Source organism: Macaca mulatta, chromosome 8 (genome assembly GCF_049350105.2).
Source record: "Macaca mulatta isolate MMU2019108-1 chromosome 8, T2T-MMU8v2.0, whole genome shotgun sequence".
Lineage (NCBI taxonomy): Eukaryota > Metazoa > Chordata > Mammalia > Primates > Cercopithecidae > Macaca > Macaca mulatta.
The window spans coordinates 155,115,322-155,142,539 of record NC_133413.1 but is presented as its reverse complement, the minus strand read 5'-3'; the positions used below and the strand labels follow the sequence as shown (position 1 = coordinate 155,142,539).

General features: G+C 49.8%; 2 protein-coding genes across 33 annotated transcripts; one reads left to right on the top strand and one right to left on the bottom strand.

Annotated features, from left to right (window-relative positions):
* Nucleotides 1-5,398: 5,398 nt before the first annotated feature.
* Nucleotides 5,399-9,580, top strand: LOC144329462 (uncharacterized). Its single transcript, XM_077942795.1, has 6 exons — nt 5,399-5,408; nt 5,504-5,644; nt 5,757-6,099; nt 6,994-7,152; nt 7,262-7,599; nt 8,969-9,580. Exons 1-5 carry the CDS (start codon nt 5,399-5,401, stop codon nt 7,266-7,268), a joined length of 660 nt encoding a protein of 219 aa, XP_077798921.1. The 3' UTR covers nt 7,269-7,599; nt 8,969-9,580.
* Nucleotides 9,581-22,890, bottom strand: LOC114680373 (uncharacterized). Of its 32 annotated transcripts, XM_077944752.1 has the most exons (7): nt 22,694-22,890; nt 19,558-21,620; nt 18,507-18,607; nt 14,629-14,659; nt 14,113-14,253; nt 13,756-13,857; nt 9,581-12,895 (listed from the first exon to the last, which is right to left on the bottom strand). In XM_077944752.1, the coding sequence occupies exons 2-7, from the start codon at nt 20,053-20,055 to the stop codon at nt 12,824-12,826; spliced, it is 945 nt and encodes a 314-aa protein (XP_077800878.1). In that variant the 5' UTR covers nt 20,056-21,620; nt 22,694-22,890; the 3' UTR covers nt 9,581-12,823. The 32 variants fall into 32 exon arrangements, 6 of the variants coding, with proteins under 6 accessions (XP_077800878.1, XP_077800877.1, XP_077800879.1 ...); XM_077944751.1 differs by lacking the exon at nt 22,694-22,890 and having other exon boundaries at nt 19,558-22,566; XM_077944753.1 differs by lacking the exon at nt 22,694-22,890 and having other exon boundaries at nt 13,768-13,857; nt 19,558-22,566.
* Nucleotides 22,891-27,218: the final 4,328 nt, after the last annotated feature.

Below are 27,218 nucleotides of genomic sequence, written 5' to 3'. Positions count from 1 at the left end.
AGGTCTAACTGAGACATTTCCCCCCTACAAGGAGCCTTCCTTAATCTCTCATTTCATCTTTGTTTTCTTTTTTTCTTTTGAGAGTGTCTCACTCTATCACCCAGGTTGGAGTGCAGTGAAGCGATCACAGGTCACTGCAGCCTTGACTTCCTGGGCTCAAGGGATCCTCCGACCTCAGCTCCCAAGTAGCTGGGACTACAGGAACACATCACCATACCCAGATAATTTTAATTTTTTGTAAAGATGGTGTCGCACCATGTTGCCCACGCTGGTCTTGAACTCTTGGGGTCAAGCGATCCACCTACCTTGGCCTCCCAAAGTGCGGGCCTTACAGGCGTGAGCCACTGTGCCTGGCCCTACTGTTTTCTTAGGGAATTTGGAGTCACTGCTGCATTTGGTTTAACATCCATTCTGTGATTTGCTGCACTTATTCCCCCTGCTCAGGTTCTGTCTCCCCCACTTTATTATTAAAATTCTTATCACAGAACCTCTTCCAAGTGTGGGAATTGCCAGCCTTAGTGTGGTCCATGTGGAATGGTCCACACAAAAGAGGGAGTGGATAGCACAGGCTCGCCTGGAGGGTCCTGTCTCCCTCTGCAATGGATTCATTCTGACCTCAGGGAAAACACTGAATCTTCTTGGGTCTCTTTTTCTCCAACTTTAAAATGGCGGGGGGAACAACTCCCCCACTTGTAAAAAAAATTACTCTCTTTACTCTTGTATCCCATAGCACAACATTCATATCCCCACCATTTCAACTCACATTTGCCTTTCTACCTGGTTACCCTGCATTCCACGGAGAGCTCTCTGCCGTCAGAGACGTCGCCTTACGCGCCTTTTTATCTCCAGCACAGGTGCTTAGGATGTACTTAGGATGATACAGAACAGGTGCTTAGGATGTACTTGGGAAGGAAAGAAGAGAGGTGACAGCAGGAGAGAAAGGAAATAGTGCCAAGAATGTGCTTTGTGTAAATGTGAACCTTGTGTTCTGCTTATGCTCTGTTCATGAGCAGACTGGCTACATTAAAACTGTTTTCCCCTTCTAATCTACTGGAAGGCTCCCACAATGATGCCTCCCTTAAGAGGCCCACAGGTCTCACATTTATGTAGAACGTAAGGAAGCACCGGGGCATAGGAGGGCTCCTGTGTGGCTCCAACAGCTGTTTTGACAGGTACTTGCTGTGGACCCTGGGACTGAGGATGTTAGAAGGAAAATTCATGGTTAAACACTAAGAGAGTGAGGGAACACCTCAGCGGCTAACAATGAAGACTGAAGTGAAAGTCAGAGCTTCCCACCTGGAAACTGATGCTAGGACAGCTCTGGGGCCCGTTTATAGCCCCCATGAAGACAGTGAGGCCTGGGTGGCTTAAGGGTGATGGTTGGAACCTGGGACCCTATCTAAAGGATTGAACCCCCTGTATAAAGACAGACTAGGAAAAAATCCACCTGCGCATAGGGAGATGCTGGGCAGTCTCTATAAATTTAGGAGATGGAGATGGAGCTGGAGTCCTGGGAGCCCAAGGTGACTAGAAGTCAAAGAAGCAGAAGAAAACTGTAACACAACAGAAGTAAATATCCTCAAGCAAGCATCTGGAGATACTAAAACGTCTAGAATCAGATATTTTAAAACTAAGAAAAAAAGTGTCTCGTCCTATATTCTGCACCCCCAAAAAGAAACAGGAAGAAATACAGGAAGATATGGAACATAGGTAGGAGATTACAGACAAAATGACTCTTTCAAGCCTACTTCTAAATGGTTAAAAAAAAAAATGAAAGAGAAATAATATAGCAACAGTTAAGAACTGGTAAGTCTGAGTTAAGATTATTTGGGAGTTCTCTGCATTATTGCAACTTTTCTTTAAGTTTGAGATTATTTCAAAATAAAAAGCTCAGGGAGACTGGGCGTGGTGGCTCATGCCTGTAATCCCAGCACTTTGGGAGGCTGAGGTAGGTGGATCATGAGGTCAGGAGATTGAGACCATCCTGGCTAACACAGTGAAACCCCGTCTCTACTAAAAACACAAAAAATTAGCTGGGCATGGTAGCGGGCACCTGTAGGCCGAGCTACTTGGGAGGCTGAGGCAGGAGAATGGCATGAACCCAGGAAGTGGAGCTTGCAGTGAGTTGAGATTGTGGCACTGCACTCCAGTCTGGGCGACAGAGCGAGACTCCGTCTCCAAAAAAAAAAAAAAAAAAAAAAGCTCAGGGAGATGTTGGTTAAAGGATACCAAATTTCCTTTGTGTCCATTGGAGGAAGTACATAGGAGGAATAAGTTCAAGAAATCTACTGTACAACATGGTGACTATCGTTAATAACAATGTAGTGTACTCATCAAAACTGCCGAGAGGTTTTTTCTCACCACAAAAAACGTATGTAAGGTATGCATATGCTAATTAGCTCAATTTAGCCATTTCACAATGTATACATATTTCAAAACATGTTGTACATGATACATACATACTTCTTTTGTCAGGTTCAAAATTAAATAAAAACTTTAGAAAGCTTAACGCCGGGCATGGTGGCTCACGCCTGTAAACTCAGCACTTTGGGAGGCTGAGGTGGGTGGATCACCTGAGGTCAGTTCAAGACCAGCCTGGCCAACATGGCAAAACCCCATCTCTACTAAAAATACTGCCCTTCAACTTCTATTACTCAGAGCTTTAAAAAAATCAGTCTATTACTAAGTCCAGTCTTCGTTAATTTATAAACTTTTGTCAAATAATCTATTGTACTTTCATAATTATAAATAAAAAATTAGGCTGGGTATAGTGGCTTATATCTGTAATCCCAGTACTTTGGGAAGCCGAGGCAGGAGGATTGCTTGAAGCCAGGAATTAGAGACCTGTCTGGGCAACATAGTGAAACTCTGTCCATACAAAACCCACAAAACTTAGCCAGTCATGGTGGCTTGAGCTTGTGGTCCCGGCTACTTGGAGCCTGAGGTGAGAGGATTACTTGAGCCCAGAAGTCTGAGGCTGCAGTGAGCTATGATGGCACCACTGCACTCCCGCCTGGGTGACTAAGCAAGACCCTGCCTCTTAAAAAAAATTAATATACTAAGAAGTTAAATGTTCAATTTAAGAAGTTAGACAAAGATTATTAGAGTAAACCTAAAGAAGTAGTAACGAGAAAATGAAAATTTTAAAAAAGGAAACAATAAAGTCGAGATGAAGAAAACCAAAAGGGGCAGGTTATTTGAAAGAGATACCAAAAGCACAAGTGACAAAATAAGAAATATTGACCACATCAAAATCAAGAATTTTTGTGCTGCAAATGACACCATCAAGAAAGTGAGCTGGGCACAGTGCCTCACGCCTGTAATGCCCTGAGCACTTCGGGAGGCCAAGGCGGGCGGATCACGAGGTCACGAGTTTGAGACCAGCCTGGCCAATATGCTGAAACCTCGTCTCTACTAAAAATACAAAAATTAGCCAGGTGTGGTGGCAGGTGCCTGTAATCCTAGCTACTCAGGAGGCCGAGGCGGGAGATCTGCTTGAACCCAGGAGGCAGAAGTTGCAGTGAGCCAAGATCGCGCCATTGCACTTCAGCCTGGGCGACGGAGCCAGACTCCAACTCAAAAAACAAAAAAGAAAGTGAAAAGATGACAGCCAGGCGTGGGGGCTCAGGCCTGTAATCCCAGCACTTGGAGAGGCTGACGCGGGCGGATCATCTTAGGTCAGGAGTTTGAGACCGGCCCGCCCAACATGCTAAAACCGGATCTCTACTAAAAAGTACAAAAACTGGCCGGGCGCACTGGCTCACACCTGTAATCCCAGCATTTTGGGAGGCCGAGGTGGGCGGATCAGGAGGTCAGGAGTTGGAGATCAGCTTTACCAACACGGTAAAAACCTGTCTCTACTAAAAATATAAAAATTAGCCAGGTGTGGTGACGCGTGCCTGTAGTCCCAGCTATTCGGGAGGCTGAGGCAGGAGAATCGCTTGAACCCGTGAGGCGGAGGTTGTGGTGAGCCGAGATTGCACCATTCCACGCCAGCCTGGACGACAGAGTGAGACTCCATCGCAAAAATAAAAAAAGGTACCAAAAACTATCCAGGGATGGTGGCGCACGTCTGTAGTCCCAGCTACTCGGGAGGCTGAGGCAGGAGAATGGCGTGAACCTGGGAGGCGGAGTTTGCGGTGAGCCCAGATGGCGCCACTGCACTCCAGCCTGGGCGACAGAGCGAGCCTCCGTCTCAAAAAACAAACAACTGAAAAGACAACCCTCGGCAGGTGAAAATATCTGCAAACCATCTATCTGCTAAAGAACTTGTATCCAGAGCCGGGCGCGGTGGCTCAAGCCTGTAATCCCAGCACTTTGGGAGGCCGAGGCGGGCGGATCACAAGGTCAGGAGATCGAGACCACAGTGAAACCCCGTCTCTACTAAAAATACAAAAAATTAGCCGGGCGCGGTGGCGGGCGCCTGTAGTCCCAGCTACTCAGGAGGCTGAGGCAGGAGAATGGCGGGAACCCGGGAGGCGGAGCTTGCAGTGAGCCGAGATCGCGCCACTGCACTCCAGCCTGGGCAACAGCGTGAGACTCCGTCTCAAAAAACAAAAAACAAAAAAACAAAAAAACAAAAACAAACAAAAAAGGATGTGGAGAAACTGTCATGTATCGCCGTATAGATGAACAGATGCAGAATGGGAAGGTACAATGAGGCAGCTGCTTTGGAAAAGTATGGCGCCCCCTCAAGAAGTTAAACCTGAAGAAATTCTCAAATTCAGACTAAGGCTTTCTTCTGGCACTTCCTGAGGCCATGCACGCATCCTTTGGGCCCTTCACCACCTTCCCGCACCCAGTTCCATGTGGCCCCTGCTTCTCTGGGTCCAGGGCCGACGCTGCTCACCTTTTCCTGGGAGAGTCCTGAAGCCGCTGAGGCAGAGAAGGCCCAGCTCCCTCCACCCCGACGGGACCGCGCTGAGGTCCGATCCAAGCGGGCTCCAGACTCCCCTGCAGGACTGGAGCCGGTCATCCCGCAGCCTCTGCACGACGCTCACCCGGGCTGGCCTCCTCTTCTTCCCAGTCCTCACTGGCCGAGCCTGCGCCTCCCAATAAGCCAAGATTACAGGAAGCCTCACCTCACGGTCTGCTTCTGGGACCCCACCCTGACGCGCATGGTCGGCCTTGCAAGTTCTAAGGCGTTTTGACAAATCGTGCTTTAACCTCCACAGAGGGAAGTCCCGCGGAAACTCCGCGCGGCCCCTGCTCCCGGGCAGGTCAAGGCAGAGCGTGACTTCTGGGGGTCAGGCGCTTCCGGCGGATTTTGAAAGGGGGGCTACAGCTTCCGGAACCCCAGGTTTAAGGCGCCGAAGAATCTAGGGCCACCAGAAACTTGTGGTCAGACAGCAGCTCCCACCCCGCGGAAAACGCACGCTCTTAAAAAGGGGCTGACGCGATGGCGCCAGGTTAGAAACGATTCTCTTTGATCTTTCCGACCCATTTAGGGGATGCTTGAGGCAAAGGATTTCTCGCCCTCTACCCACCCGAGGCCCTGGGCCAGAACTGAGGTGGAAAGCGCTGAAAGAGGCGCGCGCCGGGGGCTCCTGCGGGGACCCCTCAAGCCACTCTCGGCGTCGTCCCGCGGACTCGTTAGCGACATCCCTGTGGGCGCCTCGCCTTCCCGCCCTAGAGGAACGACCAGGTGAGGCAAGGAAACGCCTGGCTGGGGCAGCGGGGACGTGGCCCCTCCCCACGCTTTTGTCCTAACCACCCTCGGCGTGCTTCGCCGACCACGCGGCAATGCGGACCCCCAGACTCGGGGGCGGGGCGAAACGGCCCCCCCTTCCGGGAGAGCGAGCGCTTCTGGGCACGGCCCCGCCACACGCCGCCACCATCGCGCCCACTGCCACTTATGGGGGCTCCTCCGCCGGTCAGGGACGTGCTGGGGCAAAGCGGGGCGGGCAGCAGGGGCGAGTTCGTGCTTCTCTCGGGTCCGAAAGGAGCCCTGCGCCGGAAACCCGGGCAGAAACCTCTTGGGAGCGCACCGGAAGTAGCCGTCCGCGGAGGTCTACGCACGCGCTCTCGGTCCGTTCTGGGACAGCCAGTTGACCGCCCACTCGGTGGTTCAACGGTCCCCGACGGGAGCTCGAGGTCCGGGTGAGGAAGGGGGCCTGTTAGTGTGAAGCGACTGTGGGACATCCTGGTGAAGACAGGACCTAAAGCCGGCAGAAGATGCTGTGATGTAGATGCAGATGGGGGCGTCATGGTCAGCGATGCCACTGGCGCTCGCGAGGTTACCCAGAGACCGTGTTGAGTGAGAAGCGACCCTGGTGCCCCTGGGGCAGTTGAAGAGGAAAGAGGCCCTGGGCATGGAGACCAATGGGGCGGCCCTGGTGGGAGGTGAGGGACCCAGGGGCCAGGGGCCACAGAGTCCTTGATAGAACTAGGCCCCTGAGACCTCAGTGTTGCTCAGGACTGTTGAGTTCCTTGGAGAATGAGAACTAAGGACTGAAGGTAGAAAAAATATCTGTAGGAAAAATAGGTATCTTGGGAATGTTTCCAGGTGGCTGTGGTTGATGATATCCACAGCAGGAGCCCGGAAGCAACATGTCAGAACCTTAGTCTTGTCACCCATTTGGGGAAAAAGTTATCTCCTAGTCACAAAGATAAAGTTGCCTTTTACCATTAGCCTAGTAAAGTCCACTGTGGTGGCAATGAGCGGTGAAGCCAGCTGGACTTCCTGGATCCAGTGGGAACTTGGAGAACTTATTCTGTCTTATAATGGGATTGTAAAATGCACTAATCAGCACTCTGTAGCTAGCTAGAGGTTTGTAAAATGCACCAGTCAGTGCTCTGTAGAGCTAGCTAGAGGTTTTTAAAATGGACCAATCAGCAGGACATGGGCGGGAACAAATAAGGGAATAAAAGTTGACCACCCCAGCCAGCAGGGGCAACCCACTGAGATCTTCTTCCCTGCTGTGGAAGCCTTGTTCTTTTCCTCTTCACAATAAATGTTGCTGCTACTCACTCTGGGTCCGTGCCATCTTTCAGAACTGTAACACCCACTGTGAAGGTCGGTGGCTCCATTTTTGAAGTCAGCAAGACCATGAACCCACTGGAAGGAACCAACTCTGGACACAGTAACAGTCGCTGCCATTCATGGAGCACCTGCCATGTGCCAGGTGGTGCTAAGTGCTCTGCGTGTGCCAGGTAAGGATTGACATCACCATTTCACAGGTAAGAAAACTGAGGTTAAACAAATTGTCTGTGATCCAGATCCATCTGTCCCACTCCAAAACCCTCTTTTTGCTCCCCCCAGGCTCTGACATTCGATGTGGCTGGCCATCGTAGGGACAGACAAGAGACTGTCTTTAAATGTGTTACTGAATAATTTGGGAGTCATTCTAAACTTCCATCAACTGTAAACTTACTGTCCCAAAGGGCATAGAATGAGATTTTAATTTCATGAGCAGAAACCTAATCATTCATTAGAGAAACACAGAGGAAACTGACATTCAGCTTGGACTCTAAGCCTTAGAGGAAAGAAAATGGAAAGACAAAGAACCAGTAATGTGCAGATACTGTCCAGGCACTGTCCATTCCTCATGTTCTGGTTCCTGTTCCTCCAGCTTCCCTCAAACCTGTGCACAAACGGAGGTACAATCCCAGTGGCAACACCAGGGTTGCTGACAACTTTCGGGCACATGTTAAGAATCTAGCCTCCAGCAGGGCTCAATTTGTGCCCTGGCTTTCTGGTCTTCTATGTCCACTTCCTGGAATGTAGGGATCATCTCAGCATGAGGGAAGAATCAGGTATCAGAGCCTGCAGAGCCACTGTCCAGACTCTGGGCAGGTGAGTTTGCCTCTCAGTAACCTCCCTGCTGATCTCCCCAGTACAAGTGCGCTATGGCCCAGACCCTTGACCACAGCATTCAGCCACAACCAGTGTGGGTTCTTTTTTTGTTTTTGTTTTTTGTTTGTTTGTTTTTACCATAAAATCTCATGTGAAGGAAAAGGAGCCATGAGGGTAATCAAGAAGCCAGTTTATAGTCTGAGGAACAGGGCAGTGTAGCTGTGACACCTGGCTGACAGGTGAGGAGAAGAGCTATGCACACCATGGAGCACAGTACCTTTGTGGGCACAGGGAGCTGCCAGGTGCTTCGCAGACCACGTACCCAGATGGCCTTGAAGAGGAATTCTGAAACCCTCCTGGTTCAAAATATCCTACAACTCCCATGGCTCCAGGACTGAACACACTCCCCAGCAGAGCCTGGCCTTGCAGGATCCTGGTCCTGCCCCGGTCCTCAGTCACACTCCCAACCCCGTGGCATCTGAGAGAATCGGCCTCTTCCCAGCTCATCTGTGTTCCTTCTGCTATCATCTTGTCAATCCTTCAAGGCCCAGTTCTAATTCTTCATCCAAACCTTCCTAACTCCTTTTCCCCAATCAACCCTTCCCTTCACTGCAAGTCCTGTGGCACTTACGACCTTGTCAAGTGTCACCTGGCATCCAATGGTATGCACAACAGGACAAGTGGAAGAGAGTGAGCCAGACAGAAATCAGTGATGCACAGAAGCACCTGTTGGTGACAGCAGCTGCTGCGGCTCCCCTTTTGTGAATGTAAGGTCCGTTTTCCCTGTGAGGAGTAGAGAATTGTAGACAAGACTCAAGAGTCTACCCTCCCCTCCCTTTTGAACAAATTTTTTAGAGACCAGGAGGTCTCTATCACCAACTGGAGTTCAGTGGTGCAGTCATGGCTCACTGTAGTCTCAAACTCCTGGCTCAAGCGATCCTCCTGCCTCAGCCTCCCAAGTATCTGGAAATACACATGCAGGCCACCACACCCGACTAATTTTTAATTTTTTTTTTTTTTTTTTTTTTGTAGAGACAGGGTCTCAATTTGTAGCCTAGGCTAGTCTTGAACTCCTGGCCTCAAGTGATCCTCCTGCCTCAGCCTTCAAAAGTGTTGGGATTACAGGCGTGAACCACCGTGCCCAACCCCTCCCTTTTTTTTTTTTTTTTTCAGACACAAGGCAACAGCTTGTTTCTTACACCCAGGACTAGGGGTGGAACCCTGGAGAGTATGTGGGTCTGGCTACTCTTCTCTGCACCTCAAGCCTTGGAAGACAGAGGGTCATCCCTGGCTCAGGTTGTGCCATTGTCTGATGACGAAGGAGGGGCAGATGGATGCATTTCATAGCTGTGTTCCTCTCAAAGCTTTCTTCCTTTCCCCTCAGACTGTGCCTAGAGGAAAAATCTAACCAGAAACTTTTTTTTTGAGACGAGTTTCACTCCGTCACCTAGGCTGGAGTGCAGTGGTGTGATCTCAGCTCACTGCAACCTCTGCTTCCTGGGTTCAAGCAATTCTCTTGATTCACTGGAGTAGCTGGGATTACAGGCGTACACCACCACGCCTGGCTGATTTTTGTATTTTTAGTAGAGACAGAGTTTCTCCATGTTGGCTGGGCTGTTCTCAAGTGATCCACCTGCCTTGGCCTCCAAAAGTGCTGGGATTGTAGGCATAAGCCACTGCGCCCAGTCAGTCAGAAACTTTTCAACAGCTACTTTGTATAAGCAATGAACTATTCAGTTATATCTATGATTTGAAGTTCACAAAATCAATTGCTCTTACCATCAATGGCTTTATAATCCTTTATTTTGTGTTTCTACTTTAATGACATTATTGTATGCATCACTATTTCAATTCGAATTACCTTTGGGAGGTGTGAACTAGATATAAGTAATCTTTAACACATATATTTTTGGGCCAGAGACTTGCTCTGTTGCCTAGGCCAGAGTACAGTGGTACAACCATGGCTCACTCCAGCCTCAACCTCCTGGGTTCAAATGATCCTTTCACCTCAGCCTCCCAAGTAGCTGGGATGGCAGGTACCCACCACCATACCTGGCTAACTTTATTTCTTTGTAGAGATGGGGTCTCACCATGTTGCCAGGCTGGTCTCAAAGTCCTGGCCTCAAGGGATCCATCTTGGTCTCTCAGAATGCTGGGATTACAGGCGGAAGCCACTGTGCCCAGCCTTGATTTCATTTCATAGTGAAAACTTCATTCTAAAGTCAAGGATTTTATTTTATCCTAAGCTGCTGAAGGCTTATGTTAAAATAATTTTATGTTTTCAGTGTAGCCAGTAGCCGCAATGGATTGCCTTCTGATGAAAATACAGATCCTACATATTGGTGTGGCTGACACTCATTCTACATGCTTTCAGATTTAAGAAACTTGGTGCAGAGGTATAGGAAGCTACCTCAGCTATTCTGTTTGGTTTCACGAAGACCTTGAGTCATTGCTCATCATTGTTCAGGATAAAAAGGCAGCTTTGGGGACCCAACACTAACTCTAATGGTTTTCCATTTTCCTGTGCATCCACTTTGGGGGTTGCATTTATCTGCCTCTCTGTGGGTCTGGTCTCTGCTTCTGGTTTCTGCATATTTGAGATCAGGCCACACCATGGATCCTGGTCTCCCCTAGCATTTCCAGTGGCATTCCCAGCCAGGAATAAGGCTTTGTCTCCATCTGACAATCCCAGTCTAAAGCAAGATTCCCTACAGAGCATGGCCACCCTGCGGCAAGCACCTGCTAGGGCATTTTATTCAAAAGGGCAACAGCAGGAACCCACATTTTCACCTACTTCCCACAGTACACCAACGCCTCTCATATCCATTATATTCTCTATGAATTATCTCATTGTAAATAATATGTGAGTTCCAACTAAATGTTTTTTCAACATTCATTACATCCATCGGGGTTCTCTCCAATAGGAACTCTCATGACATTGTATAATGAGCTACAATGAAACGCTTCCCACCTTTGTTGCATTCTTGGATGCTTTTCCCTCCTGTATGAATTGAGGGGTTCCTCTCCAGTAGAATTTGTGAGATAGTGACTGAGAAGCTAGCTCACCCTGAAAGCCTGCGCACATTCCTTTAACTTATATTCGCTCTCCATAGTGTGAATAACCTAATGTCTAGTAAGAGTTGAGCTCTGGCTGAAGCATTTCCCACATTCACTACATGCGTGTGGCTTCTCTACAGAATGTGTTCTATGGCAATGAATCAAGTGTGATATCTGAATGAAGCCTCTCCCACACATGACACACAAGTAAGTTTTCTCTCCAGTGTGTATTCTTTGATGATCAATCCGGTGTGATGTTTGAAGCCCCTTCCGCACTCATTGCATTTTTAGGGCTTCTCTCAAAAATGCATCCTTTGATTATGAATCATGTGTGATGGCTGACTGAAGCTTTTTCCACACTCTTTACATTCAAAAAGTTTCTCTCCTGTACGAATTCTCTGATATTGCCTGGGATTTGCTTTCGGATTAAAGGCTTTCCCACACTCAATACATTTATAGGGCTTCTCTCCAGTATGTATCAGTTGGTGTTTAATAAGGTTTGAATTCCCACTAAAAGCTGTGCCATATTCATTCCACCCATAGGGCTTTTCTCCAGTATGAATTATCTGATGTTTAACAAGTTTTGATGTCTCCCTAAAGCCCTTGCCAAATTCACTACACACAGTGTTTCTCTCCACCATAAATTTTCTTTTCCTTTTTTTTTTTTTTGAGATGGAGTCTCACTGTCTCCCAGGCTGGAGTGCAGTGGCGTGATCTCTGCTCACTGCAAGCTCCGCCTCCCAGGTTCACGCCATTCTCCTGCCTCAGCCTCCCAAGTAGCTGGGACTACAGGCGCCCGCCACCATGCCTGGCTAATTTATTTTTGTATTTTTAGTAGAGAAGGGGTTTCACCGTGTTCGCCAGGATAGTCTCAATCTCCTGACCTTGTGATCTGCCCGCCTCAGCCACCCAAAGTGCTGGGATTACAGGCGTGAGCCACCGCGCCTGGCCTTTTTTTTTTTTTAGACGGAATCTCACTCTGTCACGCAGGCTGGAGTGCAGTGCCGCAATCTCAGCTCACTGCAACCTCCGCCTCCCTAGTTCAAGCAATTCTTCTGCTTCAGCCTCCTGAGTAGCTGGGATTATGGGCATGCACCACCACACCCAGATAATTTTTGTATTTTTAGTAGAGATAGGGTTTCACCATCTACAGTGAATTTTCTGATGTTGTATAAGGCTTGAGTTGTGATTTTTTCCCCACATTCAATACATACACAAGGCTTCTCTGTAGTATGAATTATCTGATGCCAAGTAAGGTGTGAGTTCTTGCTGAAAGACTTCCCACACACATGACATCCATGGGGCTTTGACCCACTGGTAACTGCTTGATGTCCACTCAGACATGACTCACATGGAAAGCCTCAGCCACCCATCCTCCAGCTACTGGCTCTCTCTTCTGGCCTGTCCCTCAGACGTACAACAGGTTTTGTGCCCAGAGACAAACTTTTCTCCAATTTATTACATTCCTGGTATTTGTCTGCTGCATTGATTTTCAAGTGGGAGCTGACCACTTGCCTCGAACCTCTCTTTTGGGGAAATAACTTCATCCTGGGTTTTTTTGTTTGTTTTTTGAGACGGAGTCTTGCTGTGTCGCCCAGGCTGCAGGCTGGAGTACAGTGGCGCAGTCTCGGCTCACTGCAAGCTCCGCCTCCCGGGTTCTGGCTATTCTCCTGCCTCAGTCTCCTGAGTAGCTGGGACTACAGGCGCCCGCCACCACGCCCAGCTAATTTTTTGTATTTTTAGTAGAGACGGGGTTTCATGGTGTTAACCAGGATGGTCTCAATCTCCTGACCTCATGATCTGCCCACCTCAGCCTCCCAAAGTGCTGGGATTACAGGCGTGAGCCACCGCGCACGGCCATCCCGGTCTTTATTGTGAATTTTTTCCAGCAATATTCTGCTCCTGTCTCAATCCTGCAAGCTGATCGAAACTCAAACTCCTCTGGATTGCCTCTTGGGAAAATCTCCTGAGTTACTCCTTGTAATTGTTCTTCAGATTTTTCTGTTGGAGTTGATTGTTTATGCTTTGTCTTGACCTAAGAATCTGAAACAAAGAATGGAAATTAAAAGTTTCTCTGTGAAAGAAGAAACTGATTGAGCCAAAGCAAATTTCTGTGCAGCTCATATTTGCCAGCCTGAGTTGAGTTTTATTTTCCCTTCTGTTAATGACTTTATTCCATTTGTCTTGTATCACGCTTAGTTGTGTGTGTCCATCTCTCTCTGACTGGACTGAAATTCTGAGGGCAAATGCCTTCTCACACAGATACTTGCGGCACCTTGATGGCACAGTGCACAAAGCAGGAACTGACAACTAAAGAACTAGGGATTCATTCCAGCAGTGTTTGCCAGGTACCTCCTGGGTGCCTGGCACTGCCTGAGGTACCAGGGACTTGGTGAATGAATGAAGTCCCTGTCCCTTAGCATTCTAATGTGGAGACCAACAATATGATAGGACATCAGGGCAGGGTAAATCATTCTTCCCCAAACTACGATGTTCTGCACAAACCAAAATGTACACTCCCTGAAGACAAGGACTTGGTTTTGCTTATACTTAACCCCAGCACCTAGAAGAATGCCTGCATGCAAGCAGCGTGCAAACTGTGGAAATAGGAGAGGGTGCTGGGGGCATGCTCCCATGTGAACACAATGTGGAGTTTTGTTTGTACTTTGACATGTAAGCGCTAATCAGCTCATCAGGGAAGCCTGGTCACCACTAGAAAATGGCTGTCCCACCTGAGTAGCTGCACAAGGAGTAGCACAATGGGCTTGCACTTCTCCTCAGAGGGAAGGTGGGGCCAGGACGGGAGCCAGAAGAGACAATCAGGGGTCTCTCAGCTGGCCATTCAAACTCCCCCCTCACAGCTCACATGCACAACACATCACGGCTTCCCCTGAGACACCTACCTCCTCACTCACCTGTGCAGGGAGGCCCTGGCAGAGCAATGACCCATGGCATTTTCCCCTGCTCCCGCTGGGAAATAACCCTGAGTGTGGACACTGAAAAACCTGTTTATCAAGAAGATAATGGTCAGTGCTGGAATATCTGAGCTGCCCCTGGCTGAGGGCCACAGAGGCTGCAAGAAGAGGGGGATCCAGAGGCGGTCTCGAGAAGAATGGGTGATGAGATCATTGGGCACTACCTGCTGGGACATGGGTACTGGGGATGTACCATACCCATGGACTGGGGATGTTTGGTCTATGAGTCAAGAGAGCCCAAGGGACCAGTCACCTGGGGATGGGGAGCAGGGACCTGAAACCCACCATGTGATGCTTATCCAGAGCTGTTAGGGTGCAGTGGTTCTCTAGCATCACATCCTGGTGGAGTGCTCTCTGAGGGGGTCCCAGGTGCTGCCCCTCCTCCTGTGTGAGGTACATGGCCACCTCCTCAAACATCACTGTGCCCTAAAATCACAGGTGCTCACTGCCCAGAGAGCCTCACCCCTGCCCAAGGGCAGGCACACCTTGCAGCTTGGACTGAATTTCTAGCAAGAGGCTCTGTGTGCGTCTCCCTACCTTCCAGGCAGATGTTTAGGAAAAGAGCTAGGGGTAGGTTGGGCAGGGAAAGTGTGACTATGGAAACACAGAGCTCTCAAAACTGGGCTCTCCCCTCAGGGCCCTGCACCCTGCTCAGCTCTGTGGAAGGGGCAGCCAGTGGGTTGGGCCTGCATCTGGGGAGGGAGATTCTGTTCTCAGGGCCCCAAGGGTCTGCTGGGCAAGGGGCTCCAGGCTGAGGGGGAGAGGCCTTGGGCAGCAACTGTTCCCCAAAGGTCAGCTCACCTGGGGCTCAGCCACCATCGCTGGGCTCCTCCTGGGAAGGTTAGAGGCAGGGTGTCAAAAGGAAGACACAGAAGGGCAAGCCCATGCCCCGCAGACCTGTGTGCTGCAGCGGCCCCAGGTCACAAGCTGTCTTAGGAGGCTGGTGACCCTGCATTTCCTTCAGCATGAAGGGTACTTGCCCCCAAGACCTTCTCACCTGGGCTTAGTGCTGCTGCAGAGCCCTTGAATTCAGGTTCAAGGGTGATACTGTGCCTCTGCTGCTTGGAGTCTGGGGGATGTGACCTGACCCTGACCCTGCCTGGCAACACCTCCCCCTGGTACCCTCTCCCACCCCCAGAGTTCGGGTCCACTGCGGGCTCCCTCGGGTCTCCAGCTTGCCCTCCTCCCTAGGGCACCTCAAATCAATGCCTTGCAGGGGTGAGGCATGTTCAAGAGGGGCTGGAGTCATGCTGGAGGGGTGTGCATCCTCAGAGTTGCCAGCAGGAGGACCTATAGTTCAGGCCTGGAGAAAACCCTTTTGGTAGAGCTGGCAGCAGGCCCCAGGTTGGGAATGGCAAGGGATGGCGGCTCACCCCTCCACCTGCTCCCCTCCTCCTCAGCCGCCCCCACCCCTGCCTGAGGCCAGGGCACCTCCCACCCCCAATCACCACCCTGGTCCTTGGTCTCCCAGTCTCTGCCCGCCCCTGGCTCAGCCCACTGTGACTTGGGTTTGTAAATTGGCTTCCTCAGCAGGCCCCTGGCCCATGGCCCTGTCCATCTTGAGGCCTCAGCTCTGCAGCCTCCTTGAACCCCTTCGAAAGAGGCCACCACAAAAGAAGCCACCATGGCATCGTGGTTGCGGGTGGAGGGGCATGGCCTGAGCTGGACCCGGGAAAGGTGGTCAGCAGGGGTCTGCCCCCAGCCGCTAGGGGACAGGCCATAATTGGTTGCATGTCACCTCAACGACCTCTGCCTCATGGACAGCAGAGACCACGACTCCACCCACTGGGGCATGAAGGACAGGGAGTGTTAATCTGTGTGGGCTCCAGGTTACACCCAGAACATGGAGTATAACACAGATAGATGGCCACACGTGGTCACAAGTCAGTGTCCTAAAGAGAAACAAAAAGCTGGGAAGCTATTCCAGATTAAAAGAGCCAGCGAGATGCGGTGGCTTAGGCCTGTAATCCTAGCACTTTGGGAGGCCAAGGCAGGTAGAGCCTTTGAGTCCAGGAGTTTGAGACTAGCCTGAGCAATATGGTGAGACTTGGTCTCTATAAAAAAATACAAAAAATTAGCTAGGCATGGTGGCACATTCTTGTAGTTCCAGCTACTCGGGAGGCTGAGGTGGGAGGATCACCTAAGCCTGGGAGGTTGAGGATGCAATAAGCCGTGATCGCGCCACTGCACTCCAGCCTTAGGGACAGAGTGAGACCTGGTTTCAAAAAAAAAAGGAGTCTGAAGAGACACAATTAAATGCAACATGCAACTTTGATTTGATTAGCTTCTGAATTAGAGGGGAAAAACCCAGCTATGCAGATATTTTAGAGACAATTGGAGAAATTGGAGAAATAAGAGTTTTGTGACCATGGGATTGTTTGTTTGTTTGTTTTGAGACGGAGTCTTACTCCGTTGCCAGGCTGGAGTGCAGTGGCGCGATCTTGGCTCACTGCAACCTCTGCCTCCTGATTCAAGTGATTCTCCTGCCTCAGCCTCCTGAGTAGCTGGGACTACAGGCGCATGCCAACACACCCAGCTAATTTTTAGTAGAGACGGGGTTTCACCATGTTGGCCAGGATGGCCTTAATCTCTTGACCTCGCGATCCGCCCGCCTCAGCCTCCCAAAGTGCTAGGATTACAGGCATGAGTCACCGTGCCAGGTGACCACGGGATTATTGTTAATTCTCTCAGGTGAAATAAAGTATTGCTATCATGTAAGAGAATGTCCTCACCTCTAGGAAATAGGCTGAGGTACCTAAGGGAAAGTGCCATGATGTCTACAAATTACAGCGGACCCTGGAACAACACAGGTTTGAACTGCGAGGATTAGTTATAATTGGATTTTCTTCCGCCTCAGTCACCCCTGAGATTGCAAGACCAATCCTCCTCTTCCTCCTCCTCCTCGGACTACTGAAGGTGAAGACAATGAGGATGACCCACTTTCACTTAATGAATATTAAATATATTATCTCTTCCTTGTGATTTTCTGAACACCATTTTCTTTTCTCCAGCTTATTTCAAGAATAGAGTAGCCGGGCACAGTGGCTCACGCCTGTAATCCCAGCACTTTAGGAGGCGGAGGCGGGTGGATCATGAGGTCAAGAGATCGAGACCACAGTGAAACCCCATCTCTACTAAAACAAAAAAATTAGCTGGGCACGGAGGCGGGTGCCTGTAGTCCCAGCTACTCAGGAGGCTGAGGCAGGAGAATGGCGTGAACCGGGGAGGCGGAGCTTGCAGTGAGCCGAGATGGTGCCACTGCACTCCAGCCTGGGCGACAGAGCAAGACTCCGTCTCAAAAAAAAAAAAAAAAAAAAAGAATAGAGTATATAATACATATAAAAATATGTTAATTGACTATATTATGCATAAGGCTTCCAGTCAACAGTAGGCTATTAGTAGTTAAATTTTAGGGGAGTCAAAAGTTATGCTTTAATTTTCAACTGCACAGGGGTCACTGCCCCAACCCCTGTATTATTCAAGGGTCAACGGTATTTTCAAATTACTTTTCAGCAACAAAAAGTAAATATATTCAAAGATACAGCCAGTGTGGCAAAATGTCAACGACTGTAGAATCTAAATGAAGGGTTTATGATGTTCATAATACTTTTTTGTGGATTTGAACATTCTCAAAATCACGAGCAGTGTGGAAAGTAAAAAGCTCCTCTTCAAAGTTTCTACTTCAAATCAGAAATGTTATTGGTATTTTCTCCACGAGCTAGTTCTGTTCAAGCTCCTTATTTTATAGTGATAACTCTGTTAAGCTTTATATAGCAAATGTAACGGAATAAGCATACAGTATGCCTGTATACTCTGACTTCAGTATTTGTGTTAGACATGTTCACAGGTATGTAGTACATTCTGTGTCCTTTTACCTTAACCAAAATATTCGTGCTGGACATGCCCAGACATGTCCCAGCTTGCAGCCTATGCCCCTTCCTTATTTGGAAATGTTATTACTGTTCTAAAGTCCTTTCGTAAGCAACTTCCTCTTTTCCTTTGTTCCTCATTGACTTTACCTATTTAGGAAGTTTTAAATTGTTAGCCAATCAAATTCAGCCTAGAATGTGAGGTTCAACTCCAGCCAATGGAGACAGGACACAGCAGTAGGGGCCTCATGCATTAGGGATAAATATTCCTGTCTCCCTTTGTTCGGTGTACTCTCGTGGCGAGACTGCTGGCAAGCAGTACCATTTCTGCAGAAAGTAAAGTTGCCTTGCTGAGAGAACTTTTTGTCTAAATGCTGACTCGTCCTTGCGACACCAGGGAATAAGCATTTATTTCTAAGAAGTAGCAATAGAAGACACCACTCTGGCTTCCTACAGAGGGCAGTGTGGAGGCAGGAGAGGACAGGGGAGGAAACCTGTGGTCCAGGGTCCAGTGGCCTTTTCCTATCTTAGTGCTCCACGGAGGTACCACCTGTCATCACCACCCCATGGCCATTCATGCTTGAGAGGAGAGTCCTGCACAGACAGAGCCAGGCTCTGCTCCACATTTCCCTCTTTAGGCTATTCCCTGGCCCCCACCACCCCCAGCACGCTTCCGGCCCAAGAGCCGTGCAAGGACAGCAGGGCGGCTTCCAGATATCTTGTAGGGCATTGGACGTGAGAAAAGCTGAGAGAGGAGCCCTGGGTGACCCTTGAGTGGAATCAATGAATGAACGAATGATTTCCTCTCACCTCCTCGAGTTTACTTCATATTGGTGGATCGTCTCAGGAAGACTCCAAAAGTGACTGCCACCACTCAGCTTTCTGGCAGTACAAGTGGGGAAAACGCAGGGCTGGAGGATGAGCCCAGAGGTGGGAGTCTCGCTTGTCCCTGGACCCTCCCTTTCTCACTTTCACCAGACAAAATGGCGGACCCCGCCCAGAAACCACGTCCCCACCTTAGAGGACACAGCCCCGAGACAACTCCGCTCGTCCTGCACTAACCTCACCCGAAAGCACGTCATTCACCCTTCACATATCCTGCTCCAGGAACACTCTCCTCACCCTTCACAGACCCGCACCACCGGCAACATGGCTCTCAGCCTTCACAGACCCTCAAGCCAGGAAAACACCCCTCTCCCTTAACAGTCCCTCATGCCGGAAAAACTCTCATCCTTCACAAACACCCCCACCCCAGGAACACGCCCCTCACCCTTCACAGACCCTCATTCCGGGAACACGCCCCTCACCCTTCACAGACCCTCATTCCGGGAACGCGCCCCTCACCCTTCACAGACCTGCACCAGCGGCAACACGGCTCTCACTCTTCACAGACCCTCAAGCCGGGAAAACGCCCCTCACCCTTCACCAGCCCCTCATGCCAGAAAAACTCTCATCCTTCACAAACACCCCCACCCCAGGAACACGCCCTCACCCTTCACAGACCCTCACTCGGGGAACAAGCTCCTCAGCCTACACAGACCTGCACCCCATGACCACACCTCTCACCCCACCCAGGGACACGCCCCTTGTCCTTTATAGACTCCGCCCCGCGACCGCACATCCTTCAGAGACCCGGCCTCGCCCCTGCATCCCTTGTAGATCCCGCCCTGTGACCACACCCCTCGCCCTTCATAGGCACCGGCCCGCCACCGTCACCTTTTATTGGCCCCGCTCCGTGACCACGCCCCCGCACCCTTGATAGACTCCACCCCCGAAGACCCTTCGCAGGAGCACAGTGACCCCGCCTCCACAGGGTCCGCTCCGCCACCCTGACCCTTCCGTGTCGCTCGCGGGGCCCCACCCCTGTCCGCCTGCTCCAGTGCCCATGGGGAAGCCTGGTGCCAGGGGCCCACCAGTCAGACCAACTCATCGCCCGACTGGTGGGACGAGCACAGGTCGGCACGTCACAGGCCGGAAGTGAGGCTCGCCCGGCCGCTCTAGGACGCGGGAAGACCGAGGCCTCGGTGATTCCCCTCCCCCCGGCCTGGCTCCCTAAGGAGAAGGCGCAGCCAAGCGAGGACCCGACATCGCGGTCGTACCCGCCTTCTTTTCTGGCCCGGAGTACGGCCTGGGATCTCCAGGGACGGAGACTGAATGGGTGCTGTCGAGGACCGGCGAGAGTCTGGAAAGTTGGCGCCTTGGTGGGAGACCGAGGAGGTGACGGATAGGGAAGCGGGAGCGGCCGCTGGGTGGGACGCCTGAGACCCTCAGGAAATGGCCGGGTCGCCGACTGTTTGCACCACTGGCATCCTGCAGCACTGTGAGATGCGGCCCCGTTTTTTCCCGGAATGTAAATCATCCGGCACAGAAAAGAATGCGATTCACGGAGAAAGAGTTCTGTCTCCTCTCTGGGCACAGCTCTCTCCTTCCTGGACGACAGCGGCCCCGGACAGGCTGGGGGCCCCCGACAGGTTCCAGCCCGGAGGAAGGCGCTGTGTCTGAGGCATGCGGTGGAGACAGAGAACCTTGATGGATTTTATTCTTGTGAGAAGCCCGCTTTCCTGCCTAAACCTCATGTCCATTGGTGACGGGAAGTTAACTTGGGCACTGATCCAGCCCACCCAGGCCGCCATGGTGCCCAGACCGTCCCACCCTCCCGTCCCCTAAGCCCACCACGCTGCCCTCCCATTCCCTAGCCCACCAGCACCCCGCCCCGCCCTGCCGCCGAGCGCCCACACAGCCTCCCCTCCGTGCCCCAGCCCACCAGCCCCCTAAGCCTCCCACAGCGCCGCGCCCCACAGCGCCTCACAAGGCCTCAACCTCGGGTCCCTCAGCCCCACAGCCCCTGACAGCGCCAGGCCCCACCCCACAATACCCCACAGCGCCCCACCGCCTCCCACCCCCACCTCAAGGCCCTAACCTATGACCCTCCACATTGCCCCACCCACACAGCACCCACACACCGGCCCGCCCCAAGGTGCCCCACAACACCCCACCCCACAGCTCCCCAGAGTGCCCCTTCCCATAGTCCCCCACACCATCCCGCCCCGCAGCGCCAGCCCCAAGTCCCGGCCAATGGCCCCGCCCCACTGCCTTGCCCCTTCCATCCCCCACACCGCCCTGCCCTACAACACACTACCCCCCTATCCTCTATAGCGCCCCCACCTTCAGTTCCCACACCACCCTGCCCCACAGCGCCCCTCACCGCCCCATCTCCCAGGGCTTACAGTCCCCACACTCTGCATCCCCCAGCGCCTGAGAGGCTGGGCTCCTGGTACTTCCCAAGAGACAAGAGGTGCCTCCCGCGCCCTGTGCAGTGAGAAGCCCTGGAACTCCAGGACCCTGCTTTTTTAGGCAGAATGTTATGGATGGGCCACTCCAAAGAGAAACACGGCTGGGGTCTTCTCACTGGGGTTGCAGGCCGTAGGATGGTGTGAACACTCCACCTCTGTTCACATCTTGGACCCCCCAATCTCCCTAAGGAAGGGGTGGCCTTCTCCCTGCAAGAAAGCTTCTGAGGCCTTAGAGGCGAAGCTGTGTCCTCATTCCACTCTCCCCGATACCCAAGCCAACAAGGAGATGCCCTGACCCACTCATGGCCAAGGACACCAGTGGAAACAGCCTTCCTCCTCTCAGTACAGACTGTGCCAGGCAGGCCAGGAAAAGCCAAGAAAATGTGGATGGAACAGACAGGTTCCTAGCAAAATGCTAAAGCTGAGCCAAAGTAGAATACTTGAATTAACTAATTGCCAAAAAAAGAGATTAGAGAGGTGATTAAAAAGCTACCATTAAGAAAGCTCCAGGTGGGGCCCAGGCGCGGTGGCTCAAGCCTGTAATCCCAGCACTTTGGGAGGCCGAGACGGGCGGATCACGAGGTCAGGAGATCGAGACTATCCTGGTTAATACGGTGAAACCCCGTCTCTACTAAAAAGTACAAAAAACTAGCCGGGCGAGGTGGCGGGCGCCTGTAGTCCCAGCTACTTGGGAGGCTGAGGCAGGAGAATGGCGTGAACCCGGGAGGCGGAGCTTGCAGTGAGCTGAGATCTGGCCACTGCACTCCAGCCTGGGTGACAGAGCGAGACTCCATCTCAAAAAAATTAAAAAAAAAAAAAAAAAAAAAGAAAGCTCCAGGTGGCTCCAGATCACAGCTGAACTCTCATCAACCTTTAGAGATCAGATAATTATTCCAAGCCACAGAAAAAGATTAAAAACCTCAATTCACTTTACGAAGCCTTCTGTCTATAAGCTTGTCTAAGTCTGTGCTGCTATAAGGGAATACCTGAGACTGGGTAATATAAAGAAAGGAGGTTTATTTGGCTCACAGTTCTGCAGGCTGTGCTGGAAGCATGGCACCAGTATCTACTGGTGAGGCCTCAGGCTGCTTTCACTTATGGTGGAAGATGAATGGGAGCTGGTATGCAGAGATCACACAGCAAGAGAAGAGGCAAGAGAGAGAGTGGGTAGAGGCCAGGCTTGTTTACACAACCAGTTCTTGGGGGAATTCATAGAACTAGAACTCCCTCATTACCATGAAAAGGGCACCATGCATTCATGAGGGATCCACCCCCATAACCCAAACGTCTCCTACCAAGTACCACCTCCAGCATTGGGGATCAAATCTCAGCATGAGGTTTGGGAGGACAAACACCCAAACCATAGTGAAGCTTAACAAGCCAAAATGATAGAGCCCAAAGAATCTATAGACCCAGATCTCTATGTTTAATATTGAAAAATTATAAGTAAGACAGTAGCAAATAGAATCAAGCAACATATCAAAAAAATATTATGCCATGGCCAAGTATGGTTTATTTCAGGAATGCAAGGATACCTACATACCATTGCAATTCATTAGCTCAACAAATTAAAAGAGAAAAAACAGGCCGGGTGCAGTGGCCCACACCTGTAATCCCAGCACATTGGGAGGCCGAGGCAGGAGGATCACCTGAGGTCAGGAGTTCGAGACCAGCCTGGCCAATATGGTGAAACCCCGTCTCTACTAAAAATACAAAAAAATTAGCTAGGTGTGGTGGCAGGTGCCTGTAATCCCAGCTACTTGGGAGGCTGAGGCAGGAGTATTGCCTGAACTCGGGAGGTGGAGGTTTCAGTGAGCCGAGATCACGCCATTGCACTCCAGCCTGGGCAACAAGAGCAAAACTCCGTCTCAAAAAAAAAAAAAAGAAAAAAGAAAAAACAGCATTCCATCAACATACGGTAAATAATAACAACATATGGGAAACAATCAACATATGGTAAATGAAATTGAATAAAATTCTGGAGCTATTCTGAGTAAAATTTCAAAGAAAATAAGAATAAATGAAAATGACTTAAATATGCTAACAATTATTAACCATAAGCTCCAAGAACAAGCATCATTTATAGAACAATATGCTAAAGCTATTACTCTTTTTTTTTTTTTTTTTTTTTTGAGAGGAATCTTGCTTTGTCACCCAAGCCACGATCTCAGCTCACTGCAACCTCCTCCAGGTCCTGGGTTTAAGCGATTCTCCTGCCTCAGCCTCCCAAGTTAGCTGGAACTACAGGCGCATGCCACCACGCTTAGCTAATTTTTTTTTTGTATTTTTAGTAGAGACGGGGTTTCAGTATGTTGGTCAGGCAGGTCTCAAACTCCTGACTTCAAGTGATCCGCCTGCCTCAGCCTCCCAAAGTGCTGGGATTACAGGCATGAGCCCCTGCGCCTGTAATTTAAAATAAGATAGTAAATTTTATGTTATGTGAATTTTACCACAATACACAATTTTTAAACTCAGAGCAATAAAAATCTTAGTGAAAATTTAGAATATCATATGTACAAAGTAGAGCAGAGGAATACTTTGTAACAATGACAGGCACTCAGAAGCTGTAAAAAAACAGATAAGACATATTTACTAAAGCTATTACTTGGGCCAGGCGCAATGGCTCACACCTGTAATGCCAGCTCTTCAGGAGGCCGAGGCAGGTGGATCACTAGAGACCCAGAATTTAAGACCAGCCTGGCCATCATGGTGAAACCATGTCTCTACTAAATACAAAAATTAGCTGGGTATGGTGGTGCATGTCTGTAATCTCAGCTACTTAGGTGGCTGAAGCACGAGAATCACTTGAACCTGGGAGGTGGAAGTTGCAGGGAGCCAAGATCACGCCACTGCCCTCCAGCCCAGCCTGGGAGAAAGAGTGGACTCTGTCTCAAAAAAAAAAAAAAGCTATTACTCAAAATCAGGAATAAGACCAGGACACCAACCTACATAATTTTTGGTCTACATTTGCTATGGACAGAATTATGTTCCCCCAAAATTCGTATTTGAGACTCTAACCGTCCATATGACTGTACCGGAGATAGGGCCTTTGTGTTAGTCTACTCTGGCTGCCATAACAAATACCACAGGTTGGGTGGCTTAAACAATAGAAATTTATTTTCTCATAGTTCTGGAGGCTGGAAGTTTGAGATCAGAGTTCCGGGATGGAGAGTTTCTCAAGGGGTCTTTTCCTAGCTTTCAGAGAGCTGCCTTCTCACTCTGTCCTCATGTGACATGGAGAAAGACAGGCCTCATTTCTAGTGTATTGTCTTGTAAGGGCACTAATCCCATCATGAGGACTCCACTCTCATGACCTTTAATTCTAATCACCTCTCGAAGGCCCCGTCTACAAATGTGATTACAATTGGGGTTGGAGTTTCAATATATGAATTTCAGGGTGACACAAACATTCAGTCCATAACAGCCTTTAAGGAGGTGATGGCCGGGCGCGGTGGCTCAAGCCTGTAATCCCAGCACTTTGGGAGGCCGAGATGGGCGGATCACGAGGTCAGGAGATGGAGACCATCCTGGCTAACACGATGAAACCCCGTCTCTACTAAAAAATACAAAAAACTAGCCGGGCGCGGTGGCGGGCGCCTGTAGTCCCAGCTACTCCGGAGGCTGAGGCAGGAGAATTGCGTGAACCCGGGAGGCGGAGCTTGCAGTGAGCTGAGATCCGGCCACTGCACTCCAGTCTGGGCGGCAGAGCGAGACTCCGTCTCAAAAAAAAAAAAAAAAAAAAAAAAAAAAAAAAAAAAAGAAAGAAAGGAGGTGATTAAGGTTAAATGAGGGTTAGGCGCTGTAACTTTTGCCTGTATTGCCAGCATTTTGGGAAGCCAAGGCGCATGAATCACCTGAGGTCAGCAGTTGAGAGCAGCCTGGACAACGTGGTAAAACCCTGAAACCCCATCCCTACCAAAAATACAAAAATTAGTTGGGCGTGGTGGCAGGCGCCTGTAATCCCAGCTACTTGGGAGGCTGAGACAGGAGAATCACTTGAACTCGGTATGCAGAGGTTGCTGTGAGCTGAGATTACACCACTGCACTCCAGCCTGGGCGACAGAGCAAGACTCCAACTCAAAAAAAAATTGGCTGGCGGCGGTGGCTCACGCCTGTAATCCCAGCACTTTGGTAGGGCGAGGCAGGAGGATCACGAGGTCAGGAGATCAAAACCATCCAGGTTAACACGGTGAAACCCCGTCTCTACTAAAAATACACAAAATTTGCCAGGCACGGTGGCGGGCACCTGTAGTCCCAGCTACTCGGGAGGCTGTGGCAGGAGAATGGCATGAACCCAGGAGGCGGAGCTTGCAGTGAGCCAAGATCGCGCCACTGCACTCCTGCCTGGGCGTCAGAGCGAGACTGTTTCAAAAAAAATTTTTTTAAAGTTAAATGAGGCTGGGCGCGGTGGCTCAAGCCTGTAATCCCAGCACTTTGGGAGGCCGAGACGGGTGGATCACAAGGTCAGGAGATCGAGACCATCCTGGCTAACACGGTGAAACCCCGTCTCTACTAAAAAACACAAAAAACTAGCCGGGTGAGGTGGCGGGCGCCTGTAGTCCCAGCTACTCGGGAGGCTGAGGCAGGAGAATGGCGTGAACCCGGGAGGCGGAGCTTGCAGTGAGCTGAGATCCGGCCACTGCACTCCAGCCTGGGCGACAGAGCGAGACTCCGTCTCAAAAAAAAAAAAAAAAAGTTAAATAAAGGCATGGAGTGTTCTGATCTGATAGAACTGATGCCCTTAGAAGAGGAAGAGACACTAGAGTGCTCTCTCTTCCCCCCGCCCCCGCCGTGTGACAACAGTGAGAAGTTGGCCATTTGCAAGCCAAGAAGAGGGCCCTCACCAGAGACTAAATCAGCTAGCACCCTGACTAGGCACCTAAGCCTTCAAAACCGTGAGAAGTAAATTCTGTTGTTTAAACCCCACCAGTCCGAGGTATTTTGTTATGGCACCCTGAGCAGACTAATACAACATTGTTTGGTAATCCTTACGAAAACAAAAAGAAATACGATTCGCATATATGCTGATAAAGAAAAGACACGGATTCTTTTTGGGCAATGATATGATTGTCTGCATAGAAGACACTATTAGGATTAATATGAATGTTTGTTAAAGTTACTGAATGCAAGATAAGTATGTAAACACAATAGCATTCCTCAATAATCATTAAGTAATAATCACCAACTTGAAGTGGAAATGAGAAAATAGCTCATTCACAGTAGCAACAAAAACTATAAAATGTAATATTTAGTAATTATAAAGTAAGATGTAATAAATTATGAAGTGTAAAACCATATTGGAGGACATAAAAACAAGATTCGAAAAAAAGATGTCCATATTCTTGGAAGACTTAATATACTAAAAAGTAAATTCTTTCCAAATATATCGAAAATATGTATACAATTAACATACCTCCAAGTTGACACCCGGTAATTGCATCTTTCATAGGATATAGTCAGTTTAATTTACATATGGAAGAAAAATTTTCAAAACTAGCCAGGGAAACTATAAAGGATTAGGAAGGAGGATTTGCCTTCCAGATTAAACTAGCCTCTAAATCCTGTGAAAACAAAGCAATGTGGAATTGGTCTAAAAACAGACAAAAAGATCAAAGACTAAAATGGAAATCCTAGAAATGACCCCAAAACAGAGGGGAATTCACAAAGGCGGTATTTCAGTTCAGTGAGGCAAGGATCATTTATGTATGTGTGTATTTTGTGTGTGTGTGTGAGGCAGAGTCTCACTCTGTCGTCCAGGCTGGAATGCAGTGGTGTGATCTCAGCTCACTGTAACCTCCGCCTCCTGGGTTCAAGTGATTCTCCTGCCTCAGCCTCCCGAGTAGCTGGGATTACAGGCACGTGCCACCACGCCTGGCTAATTTTTGTATTTTTAGTAGAGACGGGGTTTCACCATGTTGGCCAGGATGTTCTCTATCTCCTGACCTGGTGATCCACCCGCCTTGGCCTTCTAAAGTGCTAGAATTACTGACGTGAGCCACCGCACCCTGCCAAATTTAATTTTTAAAAGTTCAAAAATATAATAGAAAGATAGATTTAAAATGAAAGGATGGGCCGGGTGCCGTGGCTCATGCCTGTAATCCCAGCACTTTGGGAGACTGAGGCAGGTGGATCACCAGGTCAGGAGATCGAGACCATTCTGGCTAACATGGTGAAACCCCGTCTCTACTAAAAATACATAAAAATTAGCCGGACGTGGTGGCGGGTGCCT